At 42.5% G+C, this 20,149-nt stretch overlaps 1 protein-coding gene across 2 annotated transcripts in view; it reads right to left on the bottom strand.

Moving 5' to 3' along the window:
• Window positions 1–14,015: 14,015 nt before the first annotated feature.
• Window positions 14,016–20,149, bottom strand: part of Kifap3 (kinesin associated protein 3) — a 135,336-nt gene continuing 129,202 nt past the window's right edge. For both annotated transcript variants that reach the window (XM_021160355.3, XM_021160363.2), the window contains exon 20: window positions 14,016–14,579. In XM_021160355.3, the coding sequence (XP_021016014.1) occupies window positions 14,471–14,579 (109 nt within the window). In that variant the 3' untranslated portion in view covers window positions 14,016–14,470. The remainder of the gene's footprint in view (window positions 14,580–20,149) is intronic.

Below are 20,149 nucleotides of genomic sequence, written 5' to 3'. Positions count from 1 at the left end.
CTGCCTTCCTGGTAAAGAATGTAGATAAAGTAACATCAGCTACCACGTCCTGTAAGGCAAGTCAGAATGAGACCAGGATTGTCTTGATCAATTTATTTTGTGCCTTTCTTTTCCTGGAGGAGTAGAATTGAGCCACTTCAACCAGGGCAAGAAATCCACTGTGAGCACGATGCATTCCTGACTCACATTTATGCTGTGTCGTTCGTGCTTGCTCGCATTCTCATCCATTCTTTGATCACTAATCCGAGTCCAGCTGTGGGTGGGATCTTGGGTAGCATATAGCCTGTTTTCCCAAACACGATGGTCACCTACTCCTCTAAAATTAACACTAGAAGACAGTTCCCTGCTGCATGTGTAAGACATGATTGGAAGGGACACACCCAATACTTCCCCTGCCCACGGTTTATCTACTCACTTCATTTATCTCTGGTGTCGCTCAGGTTTCTAAATAAACCATCTCTGCATTAAGATTCCAGATACTTTTGAGGCCACAGGTTAACTTATACATCTTCCCCTCAATAGGGTATGTCAGTCATTCTGTCCAGTGGACATTTGATTCTGTAGGAAAAAGGACCAGTATTGTGCAGGCACATACAGATTCAGTTACCCTGCCTGGAGTTGGGTGACAGGTGATATTGCTCAGGTGGCACATGGACACGGTCTGGAGATAAGTAAGCTCTCGCACTGGCTTGCAGTTCACTGATTAAGCCAGGTTCTCTGTCCAGGGAGCCCCAGAATCCACCTGCCTTTGCTTCCCCAGTGCTGGGCTTCCAGGCATAAGAACATGGATTCTAGTGATCAGACTGAGATTCCAAGCACCTTACTGACTGAGCCATCTCCTAATGCCCCTCCCCACAATATTACAGATTAATTGCATATGAGCCTTTGTGGAGATTTTGGGCTCACTAGATTCTTATGCCTGAATGGAAGACTGGTACCTTGCAACCTTTCAGCCTATTTGACCTATTTTGAAGTTACTCATTTTGGCAATGAAAATTCAGTTTTTAACATCCTTAAAAACACCAATAATCTGCATTAGATATGGGAAGGGCATTATCTGTAGTATCTGTCTCTAAGTATAGGTTTCTGATTTAAATCCTTCCAATGCCAATTCAAGTGTGAAATGCTTCTTAGCCTCCAAGTGTACAGCAATCCCCTCAGAGTTTAAGTGAAGAGAAAATAATAGATGTGTTGAGTAGTCTAGGTCTTGTCAAATGGCCCCAGACCTTAGTACAACTGACCCCATGATGGAAGTACCATCCAGGCTGTAAAACTCAGCATGTAGGCAGCACCAGGTGCCAAAACTAAAAGGCCTAATCCATCCAAGTCCCTTGTTCTGGGAAAGTCTCTAAATGTCCTAACCTTGCTTTTTAGCTTCTGTAGCTCTGCTTCTGGCTAACTGTTTTTGTTAACTGAAGTGTGCCAACCTAGAACATGGTTTTTTCTGCTTAAAAGCTCACCCTGAGAAAGGCTCAGGGCTTCACGGACATCCTGAACACCCAGTGTAGTTGTTGGCTGTCTAAAAAAAAAAACCTTTCTGTTGGCTTAAACCCATGTCTGAGCAGTCTTTTTGGAGAATACTCCACAATATTTCTGGATCCCTCAAAAGATCCCAGAGACCACACTTCAAGATACCGGGGTGGGGGGGATGAGGGGGTGTCTCAGAGACCCTTGGATCAAGGAAGAGTTGGGCTGTCAAGGGACCCCTAGGGGACACAAGCGGAGATGCTTCAGCTTCCCAGAGCTGCCTTTGATCACTCACTGCCTAAGGTTTTGGAGGGGTCTCACACCTCCACCCCAAAAGGAAGCAGGTTGCCTTGGTCTGTGACCTCCGGAGATAAGTCTGGTCATGGCACATTCTGTTTGGACACACAGGAGAGGTCGACATGTCTGCTGATCCAGTGTCCATGTGATTTGTGACTGGATCTTTCTTTCTGTTCAGGTATATAAATGTGGTGGCTACCCCTTGTTGTCTTTTCTGTCTTTGTCTGTCTGTCTGTCTGTCTCTCTTATATGTCTTTGTGTGTCTGTGTCTATGTGTTTCTGTCAGTTCTATTTCTCTGTATTCACCAGTGGCTTTCTCTGGTGTTAGAACCTGTACCCCAGGCTTAAGATCTGTACCCCATTCCATTGAGGACCCAAATCCTTTTGACTCTGCCAGGTCACCCAGACAGACAAACAAACAAACAGACAAACAAAATAAAACAAAAAGTCAAAAACCAAACCAAATTTAAAGGCCCCACAACTAACTAACTAACTAACTAACTAAACTTTATTTTGGACTCAATATAGAATTATTTGATATAGATTTATTTAGTTAAATAATATAGATTTATTTAGTTCTAACTAACTAACTAACTAACTAACTAACTAACTAGAGTCTACCTGCCCACTCTAGGAGCAAGGGGCCTTGCTTGTTGCTTTGCTACACTCCTGCTCACAGTCAGGGTTGGCTCCTGTGTGGATGTGGGAGGAGCTGGGCCTCTCATCCAGAGCCCTCTGTCCTCTAAGCAGAATGCAGGAAATAGTTCTCTCCCAGGTAAGCATTTCCTCTCTGTGGCCTGTTCTAAACAGCCCCAGGGAGGAAGAAATGTCCACCTGGGTTGAGCCCAAAGAAAAAGAGAAAGTTCCTCTCCTTCCTCTTTTATGATTTGTGTTGCATTTTAGATCAGTGATCCAAAAAAATGCACCATTCTGTAAATAAATAAATAAAAATTAAAAAATGAACAAAACTTCCTCTGTACTGGGCAGTGGATTGCTGGAGACCACACAGCCTGGACAAAGTGGACTTTTGTTTCTGCCTAACAGTGACCAGGAAGACATTAAATGAATCTCACTAGGTACTTTTTTTAAAAGATCAAACATTTCCTTTGTCACCCAGTTGGCCCCAGATATTAGAAAAAATTACAAAAGTTTTTTCTTTTTCTTTTCTTTTTAAAAAAGTATTAGCAGATTCCAGTTGCTGTAGGTAGGTCAAAGTGTTTTTAACAATAGAGAACTGATTGTGACAGGACCTTTTGCATGAACTGAAAGCCACTGTCACCTTCTCTTATGATGAGATGTAGTTAGACTTACAAATACCCAGAAAAATTTGTATGTCTCGTGCTCTGTCCGAAGAAACCAACCCCAGCCCCCCGCCAGGACCAAGCTCATATAGTTGTTCAACTAACGAGTTCAGCTACCTCTGTCCAGAATAAACAATACCCAGTGACCCTGGAAACAACAAGGGAAATTGCAGTCCATATTGTCTGGCTTGAAGAGACAGGCATCCAGGTACCCTGCCAGTTATTCTCCTGCCCATGCAGAAATCTGGGATCTCAGAATCTCATGATTTTAGAGAGACAGTTGTACACTGAAAGATGCATCCCTCAACCTCCCACTGTCAGAGATGAGTCAACCTATCTTTGCTTTTAAGTGGATAGATCCCCTTAAAAAGTTACAGTGGGCAATATACCTGCACTAGGTTGCCCCAGGATTTAAAGACACTAAGTACAGACTTTCTGCCCTTCCACCAGAGGTTTCCTGGGAATTGAATTATAAAAGGGGTTGCTGTAAGAGTTACAGATCTTTGGTTACAAAATGTTGGCTAAGAAAGCCTAGCTTTATAGAAGATTACATATCTTGGCCACCAGCCAAGGGGAGGCAAGGAGCCTGTCTCAGAGTAGGTTTGAACTTCAGATCTCAGCTCCAAAGACTAAGAGAGAGGTTTGAGAGTTTGAGATTTGAGAGGTAGATGCAGCAGGATATTGCTGTGCCTCTGAATAACAGAGTTTGTGAAAATAGCAAGGCCTCTATACACCTCTATACACCACCACAGTTCTGTATGTGTGTTGGGAGGTAGGGGATGAAGGGCACTAAAACCTTAATCCAGACTGAGATTAAACAAGACAAAGGGGGTTTTAATCTAAACTTTGGGGTCATGGCTACACCCTGTGATATACTTGCCAAAATGACTGAACCCTGTAGCCACAGGTTGTACCCACCAGTCTACAAACACCTTAACTATGGATCAAGATCTTATACTCACAGCACCCAGGACATCATCATTGAGGCCCTCCCCTGAAAAGTATCAGAATGCTGGATTTCTAATGACTGTGTGACCCAGTATCAGGTCCTGCTCCTGCCTCACCATTGAGTCAGGTTTGAGCAACCCACCACCATTGACCCTGCTACCCTCTTGGCTGATGACAACCCACAGGTACTCATCCGTGACTGTCACGAGATAAAATATGAAACCAGGCACATGGGATTTGCAATAGTTAATTTAGCCTAAATGATTTGGGCCCAAGCCGGGTACCTCAGGCCCAGAAAGCAGATGGGATTGACCTGACCCAGGGTCTCAGACGGGGAAAAGAAAACTCAACCACCATATACACGGACCATCAGAACTACTGGGTATGTGCATGGTATGGTCTATTTAGAGGAAGGGCTTTCCATTGCTGGAAAAAATATTAGAAATTCTTGGCTCTCCAAGAGGCTAATTGGCTTCTCCTACTAATTGCTGTCCTCCACTGCTGGGTTTTTAGCCTGGCCGCCTGATCAAGGGCCCTATGACTGGTGGGGCCTGTTGATGTTCTGATAACATAACCATAATCTGGAGTTCCAAGACTCCATGATAAACACACATTGGACAGTTCAAACCCACAGGTTGCTGGGCTCCCACACCAGAGGGAAAGACCATTCTCCTAGAAACAACTGGCTGGGCTGTTGGTGACATTCTCCAGGCTATGCATGTGGGGTCCACAGACTTTCTGAGCGGCTCAGACCGAGGTACGGCTAACATGGGATGTCTCAGCCAGATGCCATCATTATGCTCAAGTGAATCCAAAATAGAGAGCACTTACCCTGAAAGGTGTCCAAATGAGAGACCAACAGCCCCACGCACTCTGGGAACACTGACTTTACCAATATCCAGCCTGCTGGGAGAGGATAAAAGTACCTGCTTGTCTTTATAGATAGCTTTTCTGGGCAGAGAGAAGTGTTCTTCACGGAGACTGAAACTGCTCAAACAGTAGCTTAAACATCTCCAGGAAATGGTCGCCTGATTTAGTGCTCCCCTAGTCATGGTGTCAAACAGTAACCTGGCTTTTGTAGCCAAAACCTCTCAACTAAAATAGGTAAGCTTTAGACACAGATTGAAAACTTCATTGTGCATATAGACCTCAGAGTTCTAGCCAGATTTAAAAAAGAACAAAAAAACAGGACATTAAAAGAAACTCTAACAAAACTCTCATGAAAGTCCAACAAAAGATGGATAGGCCTCCTTCCATTGCTTGGTCTTCAACCCACTGTGCCCTGTATAGGGAGGGATTTACCCACTATGAGATTATGTTTGAAAGAGATTCCCCACAGCTTCCCAGGTTCAGAGACCAGCAATTGGCAAAACCATTCCTTTCTCAAGTCACTACGGGCAGTCCAGTCCTCCACAAAGGCTGCTTATCAGATTATCTGAGAGATCCAGTGGACCTCTGAGTCCACCACCAGTTTCCTCTTGTTCCAGTCCAGTGATACTGTCTGGGTCAGGCAGGTAGCTGAAGGGCCACGGAAACCACCTCTGGTAGGACTCTACATGGTGATTTCTCTGCTCCTACGGCTGTGAAGACAGCTGCCATCACGCCATGGGCCCACCTCACCCAGGTCAAGAAAGTGGAAGCCACAGATGTTGTTGCCAAATGAACTGTCTCCAGAGTATGGGTCCACTGGAATTAAAGTCTTACGGGGTCCCAGGCCCTCTGCCTCCTAAAACTTGTTTAGTGTGAATACTGGGTTATGGTCCAACCCCTACAGGCCTCAGGCTTGTACCTGCAGGGAAGGTATTAGATAATAGGACTACAAACCAGCAACCCACAGTCCATCCTGACCGTTACTTGCTGGTGCCCATTTTTATGTCTGGTTGTACTGGGAAAAAAAGAAAAGATAGGGAGGTTTATTTTTTGAGTTTATATTTCTGTGCATTCCTGTGATGGTATCCCCTGATTGCCAGGAATGAGGGACTTTCCATTGCAAAAGTTGGGTTTGTAAAACTAAGGCTTCCTGAAAATTTTCTTTAAAAAGATTCTGGTGTTTGGGAAACAGGAAAACCCAGGGAAGTCGACTCTATCCCTTAGGGTTAGAGGGTCCCTGGGGACTGAGTTAATCATTCCTAGCCAAAAGTCAGCCAGGAATGGTGGTTATGCTTGGACACCCAGCCCCATACTACACAGGGATAAGAACTCACCAGACTGTCAATCTATTAACTGACCAAACGGTGTGGCTGAGGGCTGCCCAGATTGACACGAGAGGACTTATAAGACACTAAACCTTGTCTAATATCCAAAACCTTTAACCTAGGCACCTCCCCTTATTCTGATGCTTGCTACTTGGCCTTATGGGTTAATTCATAGAGATGATAATATTACTGGGCCTCTGAGGCTACATGTACTGATGGCTTGACTAAATATGCCTCTTCTGATTCCAAACTAAGGAGATAAGTTGATCAGGACATATAGGTAGTAAAAAATTTGTTTCTGAATTAAAATGATAAATTCCCTTATAGAAATGGTCCTATAAAACTGAGGGTGATTAGATTTTTCATGAGATAAGGGAAACTGTATGGCTTTGGGAAAATCTTGTTTTTTTTTTTTTTTTTTTTCTATGCTAATTGATTAGGGGTGATTAGAAAAAAAAATCTTGTCATAGTTGGGGGAAATAATACGAGTCTCTGTTTTCTTGGTCCCCTAAGTACTGTGCTGTAGGCACTGGTTGGGCCATTAATTTTCATTCCAATTGGATTAACAGCAAGGCCCTACATCTTTTTTTTTTTTTTTTTTTTCTTCAAGACAGGGTTTCTCTGTATAGCTCTGGCTGTCCTGGAACTCACTCTGTAGACCAGGCTGGCCTTGACCTCAGAAATCCGCCTGCCTCTGCCTCCCAAGTGCTGGGATTAAAGGCGTGTGCTCAAGGTCCTACATCTTAAACTAAAACAAGCTTAAGTTTTTATGATTTGATTCACTCGCTAACACCAGTGGGTAATGAATTCTGAAGGCAGTATTTCAGTATTTCATATGCTGATTTCGAGTTTTTCCTTATGGATGCTTAGTGCTTCATCTGGATGCACGTTACAGATGCGGTCTGAGGCCTGTGAGGCTGGAATCATGGCTCAGTGGTTAAGAGCACGTGCTGGTTTAGTACAGGACCTAGGTTCATTTCCCAGCAGCTCCATCAGGTAACTCACCTGTACCACCAGCCCCAGGGGCTCTGATGCCCTCTTCTGGCCTCCAAGAGCAAGAACACACTTTGGATTTAGCAATTCCTCTTAGACCTCACCTCCTTTCAACCTGCCCATCCACATCCAACCAACTCAGATGGAAAGTCACGCATCTTAGGACTTCTGTTCCAGCTCTTCCTTCAGTCTGCCAACCTCCCAACCTTTGGTATTTATTTGGCTAACTCCCACGCCTTCCCCCTACACCTCTGTTCTGATTACTCTGCTCAGGAAGGCCTATGCTGTCTAGTATCTCGGGCTCTCCTCTCTGCCAATTCCATTGCCAGAGCTCCAAGCCTGCTTACTTTTGCATCGTTCTACTGCCCCAGAGTGCTCACATGTTTTATAAAGTGTAAAAACTCTAGGGTTTCCTAATGTCCCTAGGATTTGGAAGCATTTTACCATAAACAGTATCTCATCATAATTGAAATGTTAACACCTTTTCTTGGTGTTATCAACCGTACTGACGGCCCTTAGGTGTGATGGCATCATAGATTGTTCAAGCACAGGATTCCTACCTATTATGACTCACGTTCATTTCTAGAGGCAGAGGTTAACTTTGGGGTTTTCATTCAAAAGATACAAATAAGAGCCAGGTTCAACCAATCACTTCAGTGGTTTCTGGTACCGTGACCTGCAGGGTACTGACCCAGCAATGGTCAACAAACACGTGCAAACAAGAAAATCAATTCCAAATATTTTAAGAGTTTTATTAGATTTTGCTCTCATTTTCAGCAGTAACATTTATTTTCTTCAAAGATGTTTAAAATCCTTTTTCTCCTTTTCCCCAACTTTGCGACCTTCTTCACCTGTGTGGAACAGAGGCCACTGTGTACAGAATTCACCAATCCAGTGAATTGGTACACGACAGTGCATACATCCAAACAACAAGAGCCACTGGCATCAGAAAGACAAACCATATGGCATAATGGGTGCTTCTTGGATTCTGGTCAGAAAGAAAGGCAGCAGAAGCCCTTGCTTGCCTCTCTTGTCTTCTCCAAGAAACAGAAAAGCAAAACCATTTACAGGAATCTAGTGGGAATGTGCTCATACATCAAGTACACACACACACACACACACACACACACACACACACACACACACACACACAGAGACAGGCTTTAGCAACAGGAAATCAGACCAAATTGGGCAATGTAGAGAAAAGTCAGAACTAGGAGCTTTAACAAAGAACTGTAAGCAAGCTGGATGTGGTGGCCTGTGCTCACAGTTCTGGCACTCTGAGGCAAGGGTAGGGGTGGGGTGGGGTCACTGTGCATTTGAGGCCAGGCTAGAGGACAGAGCGAGACCTTGTCTCAAAAGCCAATAAAACACAAAATAAACATAAATGTTGAGAGGTTTGGAAAGAAGGGTTCCTTAAATGAATGTTTGATAGAAATTATCAAAAAAATTTTCTATCACAAGCTCCCAGAGGCCACTTAAATCCTATATAGAAATATGTCTATTAGGACATTTGTTCAGCAACTGACTCTTCAACCTTGGGATACACTATTTATCCTTGTTCCTAAGTATATATGATGATCCTCCTCTTCTTGGTCTTTGAAAATGTTTCCTTGCTCCATCACATTGAATATACCCAGTTTACTCTGACATGCAGATTCCTCTTGAAATGTTATTTCCAAATAAGTGACATTTTATTGCTTTTTATTTAGGTTGAAAGTAATTAGGAATTACATGAAAATTTGATCGTAGGAATGGGATTTTCCAGAAGGAGCACGGAAAAGGAAGAGCAAACCATTGAGGAATAAATTGAGTTGTATTTCAGAAGGGAGCTGGACTCACCGGAGGCCCCCTGCTCCCTCTGGTGCCAAATGTACAGTGTCCTCGACTGCTCCATGTAGATGAGAACGTTTGGAACCAGGCTGGCTTGCAGTCTGGCTGATGTTCTTTGTGTGCTGTCTTAATTTTGAGAACTTTTATGGCTGCCTAAAAAGTAGCCAGACTCATGAGCAAAGAATGGTGCACACACACTAGGATTTACTCTACTATAGAAAGTGATGAGGTCTTAATGCAGTCTGCAAAATGAACTACAGAACAATCATTGTCACACTCCCTGTCATAAGTACATTATGTGCACATCTAAGAATGACTTGCCCCCTCCTCTGAAAGGCTATTGCTAGTAAGAGTCTGGCTGATAGTGCACAATTTTGCCATCAGCATCATATCCAGGCATGGGTGAGGCTGTTTTGGTAAGGACTCTTCTAGTGTGGTTCTCTGGATCAGAACACCTGACAGTTTCAAGAAATCATGTGCTTCAAAAGGATGGACCATCCAGAGACTGCCACACCTGGGGATCCATCCCATAAACAACCACCAAACCCAGACACTTTTGCATACACCAGCAAGATTTTGCTGAAAGGACCCTGATATAGCTGTCTCTTGTGAGGCTATGCCAATTCCTGTATATACACAGCTTACAGCTAGGCATTTTTATGGGACTCCTGAGTGAGTGAGTGAGTGAGTGAGTGAGTGAGTGAGTGAGTGAGTGAGTCTGACTCCTACACCTGCTCTTGGAACTCTTTCTTCTGCTGGGTTGCCTTGCCCAGTCTTGATTGATAGTTTTTGCTTTATCTTATATTTTATCTTGTTCTATTTGGTAGTTATCTCTTAGAAACCTCTTTTGTTTTAATCAGAGAAAGAAAGGTAGTGGATCCAGATGAGAGGGGATGTGGGAGGAACTGGGAGGAGTCGATGGAGGAGAAATTGTAATCAGGATATATTGAATGAGAAAGAAATCTATTTTCAAGAAGTTCGGAGCTGAGATGGAAGGAAGGAGCATCCAGAGACTGCCCCACCCTGGGATCCATCCCATAAACAACCACCAAACTCAGACACTATTGCATATGCCAGCAAGATTTTGCTGACAGGACCCTGATATAGCTGTCTCTTGTGTGGCTATGCCAGTACCTGGCAAATACAGAAGTGGATGCTCACAGTCATCTATTGGATGGACCACAGGGCCCCCAATGGAGGAGCTAGAGAAAATATCCAAGGAGCTAAAGAGGTCTGCAACCCTATAGATGGAACAACAATATGAACTAACCGGTAACCCCCAGAGCTTGTGTCTCTAGTTGCATATGTAGCAGAGGATGGCCTAGTCGGCCATCAATGGGAGGAGAGGCCCTTGGTCTTGTGAAGATTATATGCCCCAGTACAGGGGAATGCCAGGGCCAGGAAGCAGGAGTGGGTGGGTTAGGAAGCAGGGCTGGGGGAGGGTATAGGGGATTTTCAGAGAGGAAACTAGGAAAAGGGATAGCATTTGAAATGTAAATGAAGAAAATATCTAAAAAAAAAAAAAAGAAATCTATTTTTTTTTTTTTTTTTTGGTTTGGTTTTTCGAGACAGGGTTTCTCTGTATAGCCTTGGCTATCCTGGAACTCACTCTGTAGACCAGGCTGGCCTCGAACTCAGAAATCCGCCTGCCTCTGCCTCCCGAGTGCTGGGATTAAAGGCGTGCGCCACCACGCCCGGCTTTTAAGAAATCTATTTTTTTTTTTTTTTTTTTGGTTTTTCGAGACAGGGTTTCTCTGTATAGCCCTGGCTGTCCTGGAACTCACTTTGTAGACCAGGCTGGCCTCGAACTCAGAAATCCGCCTGCCTCTGCCTCCCGAGTGCTGGGATTAAAGAAATCTATTTTTAATAAAAGGCATGTGTGTGTGTGTGTGTGTGTGTGTGTGTGGTGGTGGTGGTGGTGGTGGTGGTGGAGGAGATGGGGTCTGCTTTCCATACTTTTTCTTAAGACTATCCCAAGTGAGGAAACCCAGGTTAAATCCCTGGTACTACAGAAGAGAAAATAGATGAGGAAAAGCTGTCTTTTTATGCCATACTAACTCCAGTGAAGTCTGTGTGGCAGGCCCAAAAGCTTGGACTCAGTCCTGAGGCAAAAAGTTTCATGGAAACTTAGTCTCCTGGAGCCTTGGCATCCTGTAGAACAAATGCTCCAGATTTGTCCCTGCAATAGTGTGGAGGGTCTTGCATGCTTTCTTGCAGTATTTTACCGGATAGGAGCTAGAAATCTCAGGGCAAGCTTAGCAAAGCAAGTTTAGAATTCTTATTATAGTTATGCATGGCAGACTACATTACTTAATATAAGAAAGTCCCCCACAAAATCACTTAGAATAACAGTCGAGTCACTCCCATATACAGGAATTTACAATGGTTTAAGAAGAAAATCAGGTTGTGGTCTAAGGAGGGACTAGAGTATTGTATTGTTCATGTAAGGGTTAGTAGAACAGAACTTCTCTGGTGCATGTTTTTCTCTAGGCTCAGAGGAATAGCATAACTAGGTATTTACTAAGGGATCCCTGGTGGTGGGTCAAACAATAGACTAACAATGCACCTGGGCATATTAGCTTTTTTACCTGGCTCCTGTGAATAGCTAACTTTAAATAGGGCTGATCATAGCTCAGTTGTAAACACTGCCTGGTTCCTGCCAGTCTTTATGTATGCATTTCTCTGTTTTGTGTCATTATCCAAAGATAACTTCAATGTACCTTGGCTGATGTGTCACCTAGCTTCCTTGTTTTTCTTCTGTAATATAAGTCTGATGCTCACTTTGAAAAATTACATTCAGATCAATAGTCCCTTATGTTTGCATCTGTTTGTCATCCTGCTGACTCATTGTCCACCTGAAAACTGGGACCCTGAATTTTCCTGTGGGTTGAGGGGCTGACTGGACATTTTTAAAAATCACTAAAGCATTATTCAAGTGAAGTGTTTTTGAATTCTGAATCCATCTATCCCTCATCAAAAATAAGCAAGTCTGTAGTTCACACCCTGCTTGTTAGCCACTTAATATCTAAAGACAGAAGGCAGTTTCTTCTCTGAATGCTTCTGTATGCTTTTCTTTTCAAGCTATTTTGAAATTTAAATGATTTTATTTGAGATGTTAGGGATACAACCCAGGTTGAATATATTCTGAGCAAATTCTGAGCCACTAAGTGCCAGTTTTTTAAGATGCTTGTAGAAATTTTAACTTTTATGTCCCAAGAACATTTCTAGTATATGTAATAAAATTAAGTGTGGGGCTGGCGAGATGGCTCAGTGGGTAAGAGCACTCCCGGCTGCTCTTCCAAAGGTCTGGAGTTCAAATCCCAGCAACCACATGGTGGCTCACAACCATCCGTAACGAGATCTGATGCCCTCTTCTGGTGTGTCTGAAGACAGCTACAGTGTACTTACATATAATAAATAAATAAATCTTTAAAAAAAAATTAAGTGTGACTTTAATTTGTAATCAAAATCTAGTGAGGTCAGAATATGATTTACATTATGAATGGCATTTGTAGAAGTGCCAAGAGCCACAATTTATATCTAATCTTCATTATTTAACTATTTGGCAAACTTTTATAAACAAGAGAATGTTAAACTGTCCATGCCCGAGAAGAAAGATTAGTTTCTAAATCTGTGAAGTCCTACAACAAGATATTTAGAAATGTTATGAATTATCAGGAGTATTATAAGTCAGTGTGTAAATGTCAGTTTATTTTTCTACTAATATCACTTTTGTATACTTAGACTGTGTATGTGATAAACAGCAGGAAAGCATCTGTACAAGGCCTGCTATACTGAAAACAAAGAGGCGGGCAATATCACTGATTGAATATAGAAACATGGGTAAGTCATTTAGTATCTCATCTCAACTTTACAAGAAATACATATTTTACACTTACTTGTCTTTGTGCATGTGTAGGGATTCATCTACATCACAGTGTGTGGGTGCAGGTTAGAGGACATTGTGTAGGGTGCATATATATATCTCAGTGAGTAGGTGAGGGTTGGAGGACAATGTGCAGCCATTGGCTAGCTCCTTTGACCATGTAGGTACTGGGACTTGAACTCAGGTCTTCAAGTTTGGTGGCGAGTGACTTTACTTACCTACATCCCACTGGCTCTCACCATAGATTTTTCTTTTTAATCATAAAAATGAGAGTTGGACAGTGCTGGTTCAAACCTTTCTGGCTTTAATATTTTATGGGTAAAAGGGAAACAAAGACAATAACTGCATGCTTTCAGATTGTGAATTCACAAACATAAACAATGTCTCAGGTCATTTATGTATCAGGTAAGAACATACCTGTTGGTTAGATTTACACTTCTCCAGCAGATGGACTGTATTGTCCAAAGGACCTCCCGAGCTCCAGTACTTTGTGCTAAACGTGTGAACTGAGGTAAATCGTATACTTAGATCAGTGGGATTCTAAACTTAAGAGCAGAAGTCTGCCCTTTGACCTGCATTGTTCGGACGCTTAGGTTTCCTTCAGTAGGAGATGATCAAGCAACAGTCTATGCTCACCCTGAATTCATTTGCTTGGTTTCTCAAGTAAAGTTTTCAATATTTTACAATCAATGAATTATTTTCAAAACTCATTATTAATCATCCTATCCCTTTCAATTTCCCACTACCCACTTCTATCTTAAGTGAACAGAGTCCTTTCCTTAATTTTCCTAGGTAAGGCAAAACTAACCAGCACCCTCACATTTGCTATTGCACATTTCGGAAGACCCGGACTTAGAAGCTCCGTGATGCTCACGCTCCATCTACAGAGGGCGCCGCTCCCCGGTGCTCTGCTGCAGTTACCATGGCACGGCCGTGGGTCGCTCAGTAGACTGTGCTAATGCATCACATTACTTACAGCTCATGCTCACTGTTAGTTACAAAGCTCATACAGTTACTAACTTTGTGACAGACACTTCCAGACACAGCACGGGATAAAAAGGTTGAGGTTCACTTAAAGTTTAAAGATAGCATGGCTCACATGAAACGCTAAGAAGTTTATTAAGTAGAAAGAGAAAGTAAAAAAACAAAGTATGTTTCTCCCATGTACATGAGTGGTTCCTATGAAACACAGTAAGTATGAACACATGACTTTGGCTCATTCCTTTGCATGTATGCCACTTTTTTTTTCCAATAGAAATTAGTCACTTAATGTACATAATGTAGCATCTGCTTTTCCAGTCTAGCAGTTTCGCAACAGACTCACGGGAAATGTTATTCACCTCAAGATGTGGCTGGACGAGTGAACAGTGGAGCATCAACCGTATTTAACAAAAGACATGAGGGTTAGAGTTAACCTGAAGCTAACAACGTAGAGAAATAAGCAACACAGCCCCATAGGAGTATAACATGCATTATTAAGTCAAGATTCAAGGTTAACCCACAGCACACAGATCTCTCCTAAGCTGAGTGTCCACATGGGAGGGGTGATTTTATCGAGACCCAAAGCTGTAGTAGTAAGGTTCGTCGGGGCGGAATCCATACGCGGTGGCAGGACGTCCAAGGATCCCCACTGGCTGCCCGAAGCCATCCATCCCGAGGCTGCAAAGAGAAAGGCAGGTTAGAAGCTGCTTTGTTTTCACCTCATTGTCAGGGCCATGGAATGTCACATTTCAGATTCCCTGACAGAGACATAATTTTCAGAGATATTATTAACCTTTTATATTCTCATTAAAATGTACATAACAAAATATATACCTCTGACAATCTATGCTCAAATATCAGAAACCCGCCAGGAGGGTCTGTTCCAAATAAAGCCGGAGACTCAAAGGAAAACAATTTGAATTAACAAATTATCCACAAACATGGCTTTATGAAAGAATAGGAAAAGAAAATCACATTCAAGCAATGAGCAGCGTTTCTCCACGAGGAAATGGCGACACTGGCTAGAGTTTGCTGACTATTACATGGTCTCTGTCTTGTGCAATAGACTAACCCCCGATTAATAAGATACGCAATCTGAGTGTCAGCAGCGAACTCCCAACACATCTAAGTCCATGAGCTTTAAAGAACAAGAGAGCACTCTATACAGCCTGCAAACCAGCCAGAGTTGATCTGTAAACTATGAAAGCCTTTTCCTTTTTAGTAAAAGCCACACGATTGTATGCTCTGGTTTACTCTATGCAAACAGAAGCCCTAGGGTCACAAAGAGAGCCTGCAGCACAGACACAGTTTACTCTGAACTCACAATTTTGTCTATGAATAAACCGTTAGGAGAAAATCCGTTCTACAAAAGCATTTTAACAAAGAATTCCCCAACGCTGAAGAAAAGGACAAAACGTTCACTGGCCAGGCAGGCAGGTACGGCAGCTTCCGCATGCTCATGCACACACAGCTCATGCAGCGAAAGCTCAATTTAAAACCAAAGGACATCATTTATAAAATGCAGAAATTAAGCTTTGAAAACTTTAAGCACATTTAAATGAAATAAGATTATGTGAAATTTTACTAAGCAGAAAGATAACTTCACCAACAAAATGTCAATCTGATTAAAAATATATCCACATTTATATTAATGTATATGTATTGTATATGTATTAGACTATATCTGAATAGTAAGTCGGTATCTTATTTTGAAATCATATAAGTATAAATATCCCTTTATACTTTGCTCCATTGAAGAGATTAAACTTTGAGGTGAAGGGAAAAATATTATTCAGAGAGGGTAAGGGGTTTAGAGTAATCAGAATGTATTATATGCATATATGAAACTGTCAAAGAACAAATTTAATCCATAAAGAGATATCCCAGAAATTGGTGGATTCAGCAAACCTCCATTTCTCCACAGGGTCCATGTACTCAACATCAGAGGGACAGTCATCTGCTGACCACTCCTAAGCACCCAGACAGTATACCCGTGCACTGTCATCATTCTCTAACATGTTGGGGCAATGAGAGCTGATCGGTTTGAACTTACTCCTTCACCGTCTTTCTTCTTGGCACTTTGGACTCTCCTTAGTACCTCTTTAAGAGGCTGACATCTGGGGACATACCAGGCCATGCTAATTTGTTGTCATTTCTCAATCTCAAACCTTGTTTTGACATTTGGAAATTAGAGGCTTATAGTAGATCATTGAGCAAAGAAAGCCCTTTTGGAAATTCTACACGAAGGGTGGTGATTGGCAGCAGTCTGTCATGCCGGTACACAGCAGGACAGCAGAGGCTGACACACTTCCTTTGCTATTGTGGCATGGACCATGGAACCTTTGCAGGCCAATGCTCCCAATGAGAAAGAGACTTAGCAGAGTCTCAGAGACTGAGACTGCTCTACATTCAAGCTGAGTGACTTCTTTTCCATATTTCTATGGTGGACAGGCACACTCTCCATCACTGTTTTCCTATGTGGCTTGCCATATGAATAAATACATTTATATATGCCTATATGCTACACTTTTCACTATGTATGTCAAATCCCATTCCCCCTTTTCTGAATACACCAATTACATTGCCAATAAGAGTCTATATCCCCAGGTAAGTGAAGATAACACCCACCCTTAGGTGTGGAACCTTTTAGTATCCCTGTGTTTAGGTCACTGTGGCAGGTTCTGTGTCTGCAGCCAAGAGAGTTCATGGCCCTTGAGTGTAGGCTAAAATGTGTAGGGCAGCACTTGGGAGTTGTATGTATATATGTATGTGTGATATGTATGTATGTATGTACGCACACATGCACACACACGTGTGTGTGTGGTGTGTGTGTGTATCTCCCAGGAAGAAAATGAAACTCTTAAAAGTGGCTCTTTTTGATTCATCCTTCATGTACCATAGATGAAGCATTTAAAGGATATCTGAAATATTAAGTCAGCTTGGAGACTACTGTGATGCTGTAGGCCCTTTTGTCATTATGGCCCTCTTTTAAATTAAGTTAGTTGTGAAGCTACAGTTGGCTGCTTGAATCTCTTATTTGTGTCATTCTAATGTAGTGGAGGACAGGGTGTCCATGATGGTAGAACTTGCGGACAGATATTCTTTTAGATCATATAGACATTAATTCTACTTCATTTCTTGATAAAATAATGCAGCATTATTAGTGGGGATTCTGGCTCAAAGTTCCAAGAGTCTAACAGTAAGTATATTCTAAATGGAAATAGACAGTATTTGCAGTAAGTTCTTCTGGAAAGGATGCAAACACACATACAAGCGTGCAGTGATGCAGGAAACTTGTGCTTTTCTGACTTGGGAGGACTTGACTTGGCATTAATAATATCAGGGACACTGTGTGGAACCCAAGGAAACTAAGCTGTAATGTGTGACATCTGTACTTTGCTTGACCACTGATTTAGATAATAGTTTGTAACATGTGGCTATACCTATGGTATTTAAGTGTAGTATGTTTAGTGTGTCTCTGTATGCACAAATTCTCTTTCTGCTGCTCTGAAACTACATAAAATCTGTAAATCCTTCTATATTAGCACACGCGGCCACTACTCTGCACCGTCTTCCTGTGACTGTTGAGTGCAGTTTAACTTTTGTCTTTAGTATTCAGATAAAATGTTTAAAATCCCTTAGTTCCTGAAACCCAGCATCTTTTCTTGATAACAGATAATTCTAGTCCAAAGAAAAAGGCTCTCTGGTAAAAAGAGAACAAGGGATGGTAATGTCAATAAATCAATCTTCTATTATGTTTTACACCCAAGAACGATGACTTTAGGGGAACCTGGGGAAGAAAATGGAAAAAAATCCCTTAAAGTGAAAATTATTCTTATAATTCAACAATAATATTAAGCACATTTAGAATTTGGTTTTATAAATCTCCAGACTTCACTGACACAGAGAAAGTAGAAGATTGAATTCTGTCCATATTTATAGGGTCTAAAACAAGTCCTCAAGCAACATTCACTAAGAATCTCAACTTGCGAGGATTTGGGGGGAAACAAAATCTGAGAAGCACGGGGGACGCTGGACATGCAGCTCAGCGCAGGGGAATGGCAGCCACATGAAGCCTTGGCACACTCGGTTCTGGGCCACAGGGGACATTCCTGGAGAAAGGGAAGTCAGGCACCTACCTGGGCTGCTTGAGGCTTAATTAGTGCATATTTGCAAAGCATTTTGAAATCCTTGGATGGACAGTGCTGCGTAAGTGAAAAGCATGATCGTTATCTCACTATGGTTAGAGCAGAGCAACCGTGTCTTTTTCTTCTTTTAAACTGTAAGTCATCAATACAAGTACAACCACGTGATACATTCATTGATGGACGGGAGCACGGGAGAGAGCTTTTGATCCATTTCTTTCAGAAGTTCATAGGCTCTAAGATCTGAAAATAGTTTGAAACAACCTTGTTTGTACTTCAACTCACAACACTGCTGACAGAGCTCATTCGGACCTTGTCTGAACTCCCAGACATGCGGTGCTTGGGACTCCAAGAAGGCAGTTTCCATGTATGGATAGGTCAGACTGCTGGAAAGTTCTTTATCCCACTCTTCTGAAACCCTACCCAAGTAACCGTAGAATTACTCTGCAATCATGCACAAAGTCTAATCCTTCTTCTCATCACTACCTTGTTAATTCAATCATCAGGATGCAATCTCCAATCTCTGCTTCATGTGTTTCTTGAAATAACTTTGACTTTCACTATTTCCTTAAAATGAAGAATCTTAGGTATCTATGATACTTTTGATGTGGTCTGAGACCACTACAGCAGTGGAGAGTCCCTGAATGTGCCCAATCTCACCTGAACCAAGTACAGCAGACACAGGGAGCCTATCTCTTGATTTTATTAATGTAATGTATGTGCACTAATAATGTACTTAATAAGCCTGTAATGTATGTATGGATGGACGAGTCTGGAGAGAAAGGTAGGATTGCATAGATTAAAAGAGATGCAGAAAGCACAGAGTCCTGAGCAAGTCACAGCAGCAGCTGGAGAACAGCGCCCAGTGTGCTCTGATCTGAGCAGGCAACGGGACTTCAGGTCTAAATGACAGGTGGACTAGATGTAAAACTCTTCCTATGCCACTGAGAACTGCACGAACTTGGAGACCTCAATAGCTTTAAGGAAACTATTCTGTGCTTTAAAAAGTTATCTGCGGTAGAAAAGGGTGCTGGGTGAGCTCAAGCACATGAAAAGCATTTACCAGGGAGTCTATCTGCCCAACACGAATGCCTGGAGCCCCGTAAACAACAGTCAGCAGATTGTTACAGTTTACAACAAAGGGTGTGTGTGTGTGTGTTCGCACTGCAGTGCAGAGGAGTGCGGCACACCTGTAGAGGTCAGAAACTACTGTGGGAATAATGTCCCTCTTTCTTTCCATCTGTGGTCCTGAGACTGAACTGAGCTTGCCAGGTTTGGCAGGAAGTGCCGGTAGCCATGGGGGCACCTTGTTGGCCTATTTCTGCTAGCTTTTGAAATGAAACTTTAGATACAAACTTTACTAGATTAGAACTGAGAGCTGCAAGTTTTAATAACTACAGATAACCTGAATGAAAGAACCTTCCCCATGAGTGCAGGAAATACTTCATGAACTAGCTAATGGTGGGGGCATTTCACGGGGCTAAGTCAGACAGGTCAGGAAGCTAGTTACCGTAACAGTAAGAAAATGCCATGCCTTTTAAATCCACACAAATTAATTACCTAACAAGGTCTTACAACTGGCATCTATATGTAATTTACAGATGAGCCACTAGATGGCAAGCTTGTCTTACCACTGCACTCAGAATGTGCTACTAAGTTTTAAGACAAAACTAATTCCTCCTTAGAATAGGGAACAAAATACCCATGGAAGGAGTTACAGAGACAAAGTTTGGAGCTGAGACGAAAGGATGGACCATCCAGAGACTGCCCCACCCGGGGATCCATCCCATAACCAGCCACCAAACGCAGACACTATTGCACATGCCAGCAAGATTTTGCTGAAAGGACCCTGATATAGCTGTCTCTTGTGAGGCTATCTATGCCAGTGCCTGGCAAATACAGAAGTGGATGCTCATAGTCATCTATTGGATGGAACACAGGGCCCCCAATGGAGGAGCTAGAGTAAGTAACCAAGGAGCTGAAGGGGTCTGCAACCCTATAGGTGGATCAACAATATGAACTAACCAGTACCCCCTGAGCTCTTGTCTCTAGCTGCATATGTATTGAAAGATGGCCTAGTCGGCCATCATTGGGAAGAGAGGC

Source organism: Mus caroli, unplaced genomic scaffold, assembly GCF_978045245.1.
Source record: "Mus caroli unplaced genomic scaffold, Mus_caroli_1 scaffold_1, whole genome shotgun sequence".
Lineage (NCBI taxonomy): Eukaryota > Metazoa > Chordata > Mammalia > Rodentia > Muridae > Mus > Mus caroli.
Note: the sequence above shows the minus strand (reverse complement) of the source record. Positions and strands in the feature narration are given on the sequence as shown.